Genomic DNA, 13,312 nt, shown 5'->3' with positions numbered 1-13,312 from the left:
AATCAGTCTCCCTTTGCTCAATCCGCTGCCTTCCGCCATTCAAGATTTATACGTTGGAAACAATGCAAAGGCTAGATCATTTAGAGAACACACTCGGGGATATAATTTGGCTAATGCGTTCACCAGTCTCGGTTCCAAAGCAGATGACAGATTTTTCAGTGAGACAGGTCATATCCCATTCACTGTACATGGTGAGTTGCGCCATCAAATTGGATCCTTACTTCCAGAACCGGGAAAGGAACCTACGTATGCTCAGCTTTATATTTATGACCCAGCATCAGCACTTGATGTTCGTCACCGCAGAAATCCCCATTTGAGGCGTGACGTTCTAGACATTATCCAGACCACATTACTAGAGTGTAATAGATTTACGGATACCCTCCGTCAAGCCCATGATATATTGAGTGCAAATGAGGTCGGGGATGATAGTGTCACAGCGTATTTGCACTACAATTCGTCAACTGACCGGAGACGATACAACCTTCCATCAGCAAATGAAATTGCAGTTGTTTTACCTGGGGATGGAACCGAAGTGAGTAGTACAAGAGATATTGTACTACATTATAAAGCTGGCAATGCATTGAACCGCATAGATGAATGTAATCCTGCTTATCTTCCGCTACACTATCCTCTATTCTTCCCTCATGGGGAATTGGGCTGGTCATGTGAAATGAAAATATATGATGTTGGAAACGATAACTTTCGAAGCGAATGACTTCGGATGGTATTTTATGCGTATCGTTTGTTCAGTAGCCAATAATCGAAGTTCTCACCAATACTTCATGGTGGAAAGCTATTCCAAGAATTTATGTGTGATGCTTGGGCTTCAACTGAGCAAAATCGCTTGAATTACTATAAAATGAATCAGGATAAACTTCGTGCGGAAGTGTACATGGGATTAACAGATGTATAGGATGGTGTGGATCCAAATGAGATTGGTCAGAGATTTATTTTGCCTTCATCGTTTACCGGAAGTCCAAGACACATGTTTGAGATTTTTCAAGATTCAATGGCCATAACACGTTACAACAAGCATCCAGATATATTCCTTACGATGACGGCAAATCCTAGGTGGCCCGAGATACAAAATGCCCTCGACAAACATCAAAATGCAACAGACAGACCTGAGCTGGTTGCCCGTGTGTTTGAACTAAAGAGAAGAGCCTTAATGAAATTCATCAAAGATAAGAATGTATTTGGTCGTGAAGTAGCACATGTTTACACTATTGAATTTCAAAAGCGTGGTCTTCCACACATGCATGCGCTCTTTTTCCTTCACCACGAAGACAAAATACGCACTCCAGTCCAGATTGATAATGTCGTGTCTGCGGAACTTCCTGATCCAAATGCAGATCCAATGCTTTTTGAAACGATAATAACTTGCATGATACACGGTCCATGTGGTGAGAGAAACATGAGCTCACCGTGTATGGAAAATGGCAAATGCACAAAACATTACCCCCATGCCTTTGCCGATGTGACAACTATAGTGAAGATGGATATCCCCTCTATATGCGTCGTGATGACAAAGCGTGTCTACTAAATTGAAGGATAAAAAGTTGACAATGGTGACGTCGTCCCATATAATCCGCAATTAGCAAGAATGTTTAACTGTCATATCAATGTTGAAGTTTGTGCCGGTTTGCATTGTGTGAAGTATATCCATAAGTACATATACAAAGGTCATGATCGAACAACATTAGTGTTGGCTGGTGGAGATGAGATTCAGCAATACATTGATGCTAGATATATTGGACCATCAGAAGCTGCTTGGAGGATATATGGATATTCATTACATGAAGAGTTCCCCACTGTTGTACGGCTAGCCCTTCATTTAGAAGGAATGCATCATGTTGTGTATAACCCAAAAGATCCACTCGAGAAGATTCGCGCTAGAGCAAAAAACCAAAAGTCGAGTCTAACTGCATTCTTTGAGTGTTGTGCTTCAAATCCTGAAGCCCGGCTTTATACTTACCAAGAATTTCCTCAGCACTTTGTTTGGCATAAACAAGACAAGATATGGACCAAACGGAAACAAAATAAGGGATATGCAATTGGACGAATGTATTTTGCTAAACCCAACGAAGGGGAGAGGTTCTATCTGCGTTTACTCTTATCTGTTGTGAAGGGGCCAACATCATTTGAAAATCTGCGAACGGTTGATGGTATTCCCCACCCTACTTTCAAGTCAGCATGTGTTGCATGTGGACTTCTTGAAGATGATAAGGAGTGGATACAATGTCTAGAGGAAGCATCTATAATGACTATGGGACACCAGCTCAGAAGACTATTCAGTATTATTTTGCTAGAGTGCAACCCAACACAACCTCATGAGTTATGGGCAAAATTCTCAGCAAGTCTATGTGACAATTTGACAACAAGATCGACTATCTTCCCCAATCAATATCCCAATCCAACAGAGGAGCAAGTTAGAGATTTTTGGGTTGCATCTTTTGGAACAATATCTTTTGGAATCAGGTAAAACTCTAGAAAATTTTCCACCAATGCCACAACCAACCTGGAAATTGGGGAATAGTGACTAAGAATAGGTTGATATGGGAGCAGCGCCAACTTCGGTTTGATGTAAAGGAGGCGTATAAACCATAATATTGAATGCCTTAACAATGAACAACGAAATCATTATGGCGTTGTAGTTGACTCTGTGATTGAACGAGGGGAAAGCTTTCTTTCTAAATGGAGTGGCGAGCCTGGGTAAAACATTTTTGTATAATACAATCGCAGACAAATGTCGCACTCTTGGTCATATTGTTATTGCGGTTGCCTCAACCGGTATTGCTTCACTTTTATTACGGGGGTAGAAGCGACTCATTCTACTTTTTCAATTCCGTTTGAAGTATTGGAAGACTCTATATGTGGGTTTAAAAAGGACTCACTCCAAGCTAAACTGTTCAAACAAACGAATCTAATAATTTGGGATGAAGTTCCAATGCAACATAGGTTCTGTGTTGAAGCAGTTGATCGCACGCTTAGAGATGTTTGCAACAATAAGAAACCATTTGGTGGGATCACAGTAGTACTAGGTGAAGACTTTCGCCAAATATTACCAGTGATACCGAAAGGCAGCCGAGAAATGGTTGTAGTGGCGTCATTGATAAGGTCATCGCTCTGGAAACATGTAAAGGTTTTAACTTTGGTGCAGAATATGAGATTGGATAGTTTGTTACCTGAAAATGTGGCATTTGCCAATTACTTAATAGAGGTAAAGCATAAATTACTCAAATTCTTTTTAGTTGTCCATTATATAGTCCATTATAAATGTTTTTTTTCAAGCATTCATTAACCTAAGAGTTTCCATTTTATTACGACTTTTTAGGTTGGGGGAAGAACGCGAAGAAGTTGTTCAATTGCCATCAGCAATTCGAAATGAGAGATATTCAAGAATTAATATCTTGGTTTATCCACAATTGAATCGTGATCTAAAACTGACCAAAATTTTTTTACCGAGCGAACAATTCTTTACGCGACGCAATGATGATGTCGCAGTTGATTAATTCTGCCGCATTAGATTTATTTCGTGGAGAACCTATTGTTTATTTGGCTGCTGATCGACAAGTTGGAGGTTGAAAGCCTGATCGACAAGTTGGAGGTTGAAAGCCTAAGCGACGGTGCTACTGCAAACCGTTATCCAAATGAGTACCTCAACTCTCTTGATCCTTCAGGGTTGCCACCATTTTCGCTTCAAATCAAACAAGGATGCCCGATAATGTTGCTAAGGAATATCGCACCGAGAGATGGTCTCTGTAATGGCACCCGCTTGATGGTTGTGAGTTGCAAGCCACGCGTCATCCAAGTTCGAATTCTAACTGGAGAGAAGGCAGGGAATTTTCGCTGTATCCCCAGAATAGCTTTGACGCCATCATCAAAAGAATTGCCATTTCGAATGACCAGACTTCAATTTCCAGTTCGCCTTTCATATGCAATGACAATAAACAAATCGCAAGGACAATCTGTTAAGTATGTCGGGATTGATTTGCGGAACCCTGTGTTTAGTCATGGCCAGTTATACGTTGCCCTTTCTAGATGTACTTCTTCAAACAGAATCAGTGTCATCCTTCCACCAGATTCTATGGACGACACAACTAATGTTGTCTATCCGGAAGTGCTACTTTAATTTCTCTAAAGGTAATGTTATAAAAAAAAAATTCACGTCTTCCTCAATTAACCTTTCCTTAGGAACAAATTGAGATAACGTGTTCCTTTTCTTGCATTTATTTTTCTATGTTACCAGTGTTCTCAAATAAGTTGTGTATACATCCTACTGTTCCTACTGCTCTTGGATTGGTTTTTACCGTGGGTCGGATTTTCTACTTCATAGGTTACTCCACTGGTGATCCAAAGAACCGTATGAAGGCTGGGTATGAAATTATGAATTAAATCCTTTTAATTTAGCATCATTTTCATCAATTGGACATTATGTCCCAACATCTCTCGGATAAAGAGTATTTGGGTTCCAGAGATACTTTACATTCAGAGTCAACAATCTCCATCTCTCATGGAGATTTGCAATCAAATTTCACAAAATCAGGAAAAGAGGTATGGACTCATAAATCTCATTCCTGTGTCAAATTTCGATAATTGTCTTTTCCAATTTTTCCTGTTCTGGTGTCGACTTTAATGTACTCTTGGTAATTTAATTACTCTCAGACTGCAGAGATTTTTTTTGGGCTTGATGACTTCATCCATGAATCCAGAGCTGCAGGTGGTAAGACATGGACCGAGTTTCCATTTTGAAGCTTTACACATATAGATATATTCTAACTTTATACCACTTTCAACATATGATATTTGTTATCAGCAGTGAGCACTGCAAGAAAATTCCAGCCTAGGCTCAAAGTAAACATGCAGCCAAAAGACAAGCTTCCTGCCTCACATGCTATTTCTGTGGCAGCAGAGGGTTCCATTAATCATGATGAGGCTCCCAATTTTCATGCCTCCAATGTTAAGGACTTGGAGGGAGGACCTAGACTTGCATCACTTTCAACTTTTGATTGTCCAACACTTAGGCGTTGCAGCTTTGCCCCCACTAACAGTTCCTCAGAACTTCTCTCCCAACAGACACTAAGCAATAGGGAGATTGGTTGCTTTGTTTACGAAGAAGACTTTTTGTTTGATTCTGAAAGCTTCGGAAGAGAGGTGAAGATCTGTTTCTTTTTTATAGCCTTCTTCAGTGATCTTCACCCCGCATAGAAATCTGTCACAATATTTTCAGTAAATACATTTTCTGAAACAATATCCTAAAAATGGACTGAAGGAATTCAAGCAAGATCTATTCCAATCCAAAAATTCGGAACTGCGGAATTCCTTGAACAGCTTGAGAACAGGAGAGCGATCAAGGTATGCTATTGTCTATTGCATCTTTGCATATTATTAAAATCAGTTAAGCCTGACCATATAATTGCATCATTTCGAAGCATTAATATTCATTTAAACTTTATTCCATGAGATCAATGGATTCACACAAAATCAGGTTACAAGGTCGACTTCTACTTCTTTAGATGTGAAGAATCTTACTTTAGGAGGAGGCATCCCAGCAAAATGTAGTGTCTCTGAACTAGGGGGTATAGATGGATTGGATCCCAATGGTTAAATTCATTGGAAGCATGGGACAGAAGATCTTTGACATATCCATTATGAGAATGTGGAACGTGCGTTGAAGAATATATCCGGCCGACCCAGGTGAACTGTGTTAAGGTTTCCTTGGTCCACTTGCGTGGTCTGATCCAACCATTCATCGTCATGCCATTGCAACACGAGGTATGCTCATTTTGCAGTAATTGATCAGAGGTGGACGTAGTGTTATATGCTAATGTTACTAACGAATAAACTAATCTCCCATAACTGGCTCTCTTGCTGCAGCCTGCAGATGTGGAACACAATCAGCCTATTCTGGATTTAAATTGTGCTCTGAGCATACAGGGTGAAGTTTTCAATTATTTTTGGTTTTTTCTTCCTTTTGTTCTTTTACTGCCCAACACTGTTGTTTGTGAATGTAAGTAAATTTGTGCAATGCGTTTCAAGCTTATGACTAATTTGATTAATTCTTTGGCTGACTACGGTTTTGCTTTTATCAGTTTTCAAAACATCAAAATACTCAGTCCTTGGCGAAAGCAGGCCAAGAGAAGCGTACTGGAAACTGAGCTTAGAGGGGCCAAGAGAAGTGTTTATGAAGTTTTGAAGACATGAAAGAGGACGCCAGTTTCCATGTGAAGAAACTACTGACAGTGTACCCTGTCCATAGAGGGAGAGATTTTGACATGTCTGTAAGTACCCAACCAACACGCATTTAATTTTTTCTTGAATTTATATTGTTTTTATGAATGATTTTTATTTGTTAATGGACATTTTATTCATGTTTTGTTGAATTTGAGTGATTTTATTGTAGGAATGCAAGTGTTTTATTTATTAATTTAAGTTGAATTATTTATCGATAAGACTACTCACCGGTGTCTCCCTTGTGATGCAGGCTATGATCTTAGCTGCAACGGATACTACTATGGGCACTCTCTTTATTGCTTAACAATAGGCACATTTTGAAGAAGGCCCAAGATGAGATTGATATCCAAGTGGGAAGAGATAAACGTGTTGAAGAATCGAACATAGAAAAACTTCTGTACCTGCAAGCCATTGTTAAGGAGACACTGTGCTTATATACCCACCGGCGTAGAATTGTCTATACAACATGAGGCCATAGAGGATTGCACTATAGTTGAAAGTTATAAATGAACAAATGGAGGAGAATTCTGGTGTTTTACTTGATATGATCAGGGACAGGTACTCAATTTTTTTGTTTATTTTCTGCAATTTTGTATAAATTAGTTGGACCATGACTTTTAATTATTTTACTTTTTGCTACATTGTTAAGATAGGTCACTGTTTATTGGGATATTTTGAGAATTTGAGTTGATGTGTTTTATGTTCAAGTTAATTGAGCTAAAAGGTGGAGAGTGATGTCGAGATGATTATTTTTACATTTTATTGAAGTGGTCAAAATGTTAAGCAAACGTTTGGTTTTTAGTTATTGAAGACCTAAAGATAAGGGTGATTGTTCCAGTAAATCTGCAGAATTTCGAGCAGGGTTTTGGATTTAGGTAGGAAGTTCTCCAATATCTAGATGATCAACTCTACTAGCTGAAATGACCGCCTTGAGAACCGGTTTATATTTAGCTCATAAGCTAAACATGACAAATGTGATATTTGAGACTGACTTCGCAATATCTGTATAACTGCATTGTGAGGGTTTCTCACCAAATCCCTTGGGAGATTCAATCAGTTATCACAGACATCAAGGAGCTACTAGCAGCAAACACAAGTTTTCAACTTAGCTGGAGCTATAGAGAGAGCAATTTTGTGGCTGACAAGTTTGCAAAATTTGGGTCAGATCAGGTGGCTAATCATAATTGGTGGTTAAACCCCATTCCCATTCGGCAGCAACTACCTGTAGAGCTGTCTCAACTCACGCTTCCTCACCATTTGTAAGTTATTTAATCTTTATCGAGCGTGCTCTTATATAGTATCTTCTCATTCTATTATCCTTAAGATATCAGTTACGTTCATATATCTTTTTTATCTTTTTGGGTCATGTTGTAAGCAAGGAAAAATCAGTCTCCCTTTGCTCAGTCACCTACCTTCCGCCATTCAAGATTTATATGTTGGAAACGATGCAAAGGCCAGATCATTTAGAGAACACACTTTCGAGGATATAATTTGGCTAACGTGTTCACCAGTCTCGGTTCCAAAGCAGATGATAGATTTTTCAGTGGGAGAACTATATTTCAATATGGTAGTTTGTCTGCTGTTTGTTAAAGTGTATCCATTCACCTGCTGTTTGTTTAGAGTAGGCATCCATTCACCTGCTGTTTGTTTAGAGTAGGCATCCTTCCCTTCTTCTTGAACTTTAGGCGTTGACTATATATTTCAATCAAATTGCAATGCAACATTTCATATTTCAAGTTACTTTTTTTAATAACGTTTGCATGAGCTTGGTAGTTTAAAGTGAGAAAGACATAAGACCGATATTTTTGGTAACTTTGTATTTTGCTTCTCCTATTTTTTTGTCTTCCTCTTTGCCTAGGAATTGTGCTTATGCTCCTCTGAGTTTCGACCAGAAAGGTTTCTGACAAGCCAAGCAAATATGGACGTTAGGGGTCACCATTTCGAACTCATTCCATTTTGGGTCGGGTCGAAGATCATGCCCAGGGATCTCATTTGCTCTTCAACTGATGCACTTGACCCTTGCATCTTTGTTGCAAGGGTTCATATTTGAAACTCCATCTGGTGCGCCTGTAAACATGACTGAGGGTGTTGGGATAACTAATATGAAAGCCACTCCATTACAAGTTCTGATAACCCCAAGACTCCCTTCACATTTGTATTAATTTTTCTTTAAATGAACTTGCATATCATGTTCCGAATTTCCGATATGACAAAAAGAAATTCGTACTTCATATGTTGATGAACATGTACGACTATACTATGCAGCCTCGGTGATATATATAAATAGGATTTGACGATTTGGTCCACTTATACTTCTGATGGGCATACTCTCATTTCTTTAGCCCCCAGCCTCTTTGGCTCTGCCATCATAAGGCCTCCTCTAGCACTAACTTTTTTTTTTTGTCATGGAGTCTCATTTCTGTTTTGGTTCAATCTTCATCGTTTAGATTCAATCTATGCTAGATGATTGCTTTTTAGTTTGACATCATCTATGCTCAGTAGGCCTCATATTGATAAACTTCAACCACTATCACCATTTTTCATCATTTAATTTCAAATATTAAGGTCAAATTCTTCCCCTAATGTTTTTTACTCTTTCTAAGTGCGAGTAAATGTTCAAGAAGCTACGCCATGAAGATAGTGTGTTGCAAAACATTAGAAGTCGAAAGAAAACTAAAAAATGTTGGGATAAGGTGCTTATTTTTACTTATAAATTAATAGTGAAACTTTGTTGTTTATTAAACCAAAGTTTTTATTTTTATTGTACTTATTATCTGTGATATCAGAGATATGGGGTCAAGCCCAGCTAGCCAAGGGCGGGGGTGTAACTTTTCTGCCGAAAAAAAAATGCTAATTATAATAGTGTATATAATTCCTCCAAAAACATATTTGTAGTGTATGTTAGTTGTAGCAGCCCCATGAGTGGCAATCATATATATTTGCTGTGTATGTTAGTTGTAACAGTCCCTCTTGAGTGGCAATTTTAGATCCGCCCATGCCACCAGCATCAAAGAGTTACTGATCTCATTTAAAAACAGACTTACCAATAAATAAATAAATAAAAAACAACAACAACAACAAACCGAAGTGTTCAATGTGGGGATGAGAGTATGAGACTGCTCCAAAGAAAGAAATTTTTGTTATCATTCCTTTGTCAAAAGAGTAATTTAAAATAACAAAAATTTAATTGAAAAAAAAAAAAAAAAAAAAACCCCTCATTTCTTTCATTTTATTTGGTATGTGTCTCATAGTCTCAAATGAAACCACATTGCACCCGTAGTCCTCAAACCACCTTGCACATTGCCAATGTTTGAATGTTGAAGACTTGAAGGGTTGAAGGTGCTTAGAGGCTAGAATGACTTGGACTGCTCACCGTTTGAGACACGTGTATAAATTGAATATGGATTACACAATGAATGAACAGTGAAAGTTGTCTACGTACACTCTGCTTTTTTTTTTATGCAAGTACACTCCGCTTCTTGATGAAGCTTCTAGATGAACAAATTGCTCTCAATACATATACTCGACCAAGATGATTTTCTAAGGCATATTAGGTTAAGAGTATCACAATGACACTAACAAGTTCAATTTAAATGTCAAAAAAAAAAAAAATTGTAATTCTATTGTAAAAGTTCAATTTATATGTATTCATTTAATTATGACTCGAAAGTGAATGTATACGGGTTAAATTCTAGTCTCTATACAAAATCTATAGGGCATGCACAAGGAATTTGTGATGAGTAAACAAAAGGTGGTGAAAGGTGGAAATGATAGGTGAAGTTCTTTACTTGAAGTCGTTCTTCAAAGATATACTCTCCCTTCTTCCCACAAAATTTGCAGTTGGTACAAGTGTATTATCAAGAAATGGAGGTACCTTTGGACCTCAATTCCCATTCTCGATTTCTCGATAACATCTTGTATTTTTCGAAAGCAAAGAGTAGTGATCCAATTGTTAGGGAGAAGTTTATAAGTTTTGTGTATAGGGTCTGCTTTTCCACGGCTCATATATGATATATACAAATGTTACGCCTCACATGTACAACGGCCTACTGGTCGTCTCATGTTAATGCATGGATCTCTATAGTATTAAGGCGTAAAGTTCATGAACTATTCATCACAAATTCTTCTTGAGTTTCTTCATCTGGTGAAGGCATTGCCCCATTGTCGAAAATAAGCTTCCGCCTTTGGTAACCTTTTCAAGCCTTAAGGTCCTTCATCTTGAGGATGTAACATTTACTTGCGATGTAGAATCAATTCAGCGAGTCACTTTTAAATTACCGGTCCTTCAAGAGTTTCGTTTTGAAAAATGTTCATGGTCGGACATGATTATCCTTGTGTTTGCTCCTTTGCTTATGAGATTGCACATACATGATACGTATAACTTTTTCCCAGATGAGTATGATTGTGAGATGAAGATATGTGCTGAAAATCTTATATCCTTGACATTAGATTGTAACTTGGGTAATTTCCCAATTAGTAACCCATAATGTCAATCTGTTCCCAAGTAGTAACCACTCTTCAATTTTGACTTTTCAACCTCACTTTTGACACTTTTGCCCTTCTCCCTTTTTTCAAACAATGCCCACGTGGACATGCAACACTCTCTCTCCCCTCTTTACCTACTGCGCATAACTCTGTCATATTGTACCTCATGAGTTTGACTTTACAGTGATGGACAACCGTTGGATCTTGATCAAGAAAACACGTTAATCAAACATGTTGTAGTATCTGTGGTTGCTATAATGAAGAAGCAACTGACTAATAAACTATCAGCAACTCTCAGTGATTTTTGTTGTCAGTACCTTTACAACTTTTACCTCGTATTTTGAGCCAACCTAAAAAAATAAGGACAAAAGCTCAAAGTTTTTTTTTTTTCTTGGTTGTTTCTTCTTCTTCCTCGTCATTGTCCCTCTGCTTTTTGTATTTTTTAAGGTTTGACATGGAAAACATGACACATTCACATGATAAAGGTATAGTTTGTTGTTTTAAGCTATCTAGGGCCTTGGGTCTCACGGTTTTGTTCCAATAGTTTAGTGTTTTGTTTGTTTGATGTTTCATCTTTCAAGGAAGAGGGTTTTGAAGACAAACTATGGCGTCTCCATGCATAAATGCATGTTGATTATATAGTTGTGGTAGCATGTTGTGGTTTCCATGTTGATTCTATATTTAATGTTGGGTTTAATATTAAGGCATTTAAGATGGATTAAATCATAAATGTCCTAAAAGTGTTAGTTTAACTAGTTGGGTCTAGTTTGTGCTTAAATGTTTGAATTTACTTTTCAGGTTTTATGGTTTATGGTTAGATACTTTTTGTAACCATTGCTTTTTGGTTGTTTTTTTTATACTTACTTGGTTAGGTACTTCTTTTGATGTTCTTATTCACTACAATGGGGAGATGAAAGCGGACAAGTATGGCGGATGAAGTATGTTGGTGGCGAGGTGAAATTGAGAGTTTGTGATGGGGGTATTTCATTTGAAGGATTCATGAGTACCGTGGAAGGTGTGTTGTCGAGAAAGAGATCTACTTTTTCTATAAGATACTTGGACGAAGAAGTCCCGTGTCGAATTGATGAAGAAAGCAGTTATTTGAACATGATTATGAAACAAAGAAAGTCTCCAAGAAAAACAATGATGGTTTGGGTTATCAACGAAGTAGAAGTGGTAAGCAATGGACTGACCCTAATGCTAAGAAGAAAGAAGTTGCTACCGAGTTGTTTAAGAAAGACGCGACTCAAAGCGGTGTTTCTCTGTCAAACACTCTTTTTAAAACAAAAGACGCGAGTCAAGCTAATTGTTTCTCCTCAAAACACTTTCTTTCAAAAGCGAAGGAGCTAGCTCGTCGAGGCGTCCTATTAACCAATTTAAACTTGTCGATGAAGCAATTGGTAAGTAATGCAGTTCCATTTGGTTTGGTCATTATTAGTGAGGGTGGGTACATGCTTTATTTCGATAGTTATGAATCTTTGGTTTTCGGAAAGTCCCCTTGACCAACCACGGGTGGGAGAGTGGGGACTCATCAATGGGAAGATGTGGAGATTCACGGCGTCGAAGAACACATTCAACCTCACGGCTTGTCAACGTTCGAAAAAGGTAATGGCGGTAAGTCTTCGATATCAATGGGATATGTTGATAGATGATAGCTTACATCGTCACTGATAGTGGTGTGGAACTTCTTGAGTGTTCATTGAAATATAGATATTTGGCCGAGGGTGTTTCCTCACGAAGTTACACTGAACCTTCGATCTGAGGATAAAGAAACGGTCCACCGCCTTCTCCGTTTGTGGAAGGTACACACTATAGTCTTGCAAGGTAACATATAGTTCGATTCGATAGTGGAGAGCTAATTCTCGATATTATCTGAGGGGCCGGTCAATGATGGTGATGAGCAAGATGGTGTACCCGGATCTCGATCAACGATTATGATGACTTTGATTCCCAAAATCCATATGGTGATCTGAGAGGGCGCCCCCAGGAATATAGAATTTCCATGAATCAAAATATTGACAATAATGAGGGGGTGATGATGATGAAGTTGAAATACTACATGAAGTTAATTTTGAAGAAGAAGAAGAAGTAGTACAAGTAAAGGATGGGTGATGATGATGAAGTTAGAGTAGTAAATGGTGGTAATCAAGATGATGATGATGAAGTTCAATTATTGGATGATGATTGTGATGTATGGTCTACTCTAACCGTAGTCAAGAGTTTTTTGGGGAGGCACACCTATGATTTGTTAATGATGAGGAAGGACAAAGTGAACCGATATGATTTATTAATGATGATGAAGGCCAAAGTGAACCGATATTGAAACGGATGGAATGGTTGATGCTACGCTTATTCGGTGCGAAGATCTCAATTCGGAAGACTTACATCAAGGATATGATCCTCTTCGCTCTCTCCCATAGTCCGAAACACCGGCTAAAGTGGATGTAACTCCTCCTCATGTGAACTGAAGTTTGTTCCTCCTAAAGTAGGACAACACTATCCTACTCGGGATGATCTTATAAAAGACATGAAGTCAAATGCATAATAGCAAACATGTTTGATTTGCGTCGTCGCGAGCACTTCTCATGAGATG

General features: G+C 38.3%; 3 protein-coding genes and 1 long non-coding RNA gene across 15 annotated transcripts; 3 read left to right on the top strand and 1 right to left on the bottom strand.

Moving 5' to 3' along the window:
- The first annotated feature begins 1,009 nt into the window (after positions 1-1,009).
- On the top strand, positions 1,010-3,388 carry LOC147478542 (uncharacterized). Its single transcript, XM_086586261.1, has 4 exons — positions 1,010-1,403; positions 1,632-2,478; positions 2,959-3,220; positions 3,335-3,388. Exons 1-4 carry the CDS (start codon positions 1,010-1,012, stop codon positions 3,386-3,388), a joined length of 1,557 nt encoding a protein of 518 aa, XP_086442387.1.
- A 101-nt stretch (positions 3,389-3,489) lies between these two features.
- On the top strand, positions 3,490-4,132 carry LOC147478541 (uncharacterized). Its single transcript, XM_086586260.1, has 2 exons — positions 3,490-3,580; positions 3,681-4,132. Exons 1-2 carry the CDS (start codon positions 3,490-3,492, stop codon positions 4,130-4,132), a joined length of 543 nt encoding a protein of 180 aa, XP_086442386.1.
- LOC147478540 (uncharacterized) lies at positions 3,506-6,923 on the top strand. 12 transcript variants are annotated; one of them, XM_086583888.1, is made up of 9 exons: positions 3,506-4,143; positions 4,337-4,554; positions 4,666-4,723; positions 4,817-5,154; positions 5,273-5,355; positions 5,465-5,775; positions 5,878-6,010; positions 6,093-6,281; positions 6,485-6,923. In XM_086583888.1, exons 2-6 carry the CDS (start codon positions 4,435-4,437, stop codon positions 5,514-5,516), a joined length of 651 nt encoding a protein of 216 aa, XP_086440014.1. In that variant the 5' UTR covers positions 3,506-4,143; positions 4,337-4,434; the 3' UTR covers positions 5,517-5,775; positions 5,878-6,010; positions 6,093-6,281; positions 6,485-6,923. The 12 variants fall into 12 exon arrangements, with proteins under 12 accessions (XP_086440014.1, XP_086440013.1, XP_086440021.1 ...); XM_086583887.1 differs by having other exon boundaries at positions 3,569-4,143; positions 4,250-4,554; XM_086583895.1 differs by having other exon boundaries at positions 3,569-4,554; positions 4,666-4,720; positions 4,820-5,154.
- Positions 6,924-6,977: 54 nt separating this feature from the next.
- LOC147478539 (uncharacterized) lies at positions 6,978-9,439 on the bottom strand. The gene is made up of 2 exons (XR_015208616.1): positions 7,872-9,439; positions 6,978-7,839 (listed from the first exon to the last, which is right to left on the bottom strand). It is a non-coding gene; the product is annotated as an uncharacterized LOC147478539 (long non-coding RNA).
- Positions 9,440-13,312: the final 3,873 nt, after the last annotated feature.

This window comes from Coptis chinensis, chromosome 9 (assembly GCF_015680905.1).
Source record: "Coptis chinensis isolate HL-2020 chromosome 9, ASM1568090v1, whole genome shotgun sequence".
NCBI lineage: Eukaryota > Viridiplantae > Streptophyta > Magnoliopsida > Ranunculales > Ranunculaceae > Coptis > Coptis chinensis.
Note: the sequence above shows the minus strand (reverse complement) of the source record. Positions and strands in the feature narration are given on the sequence as shown.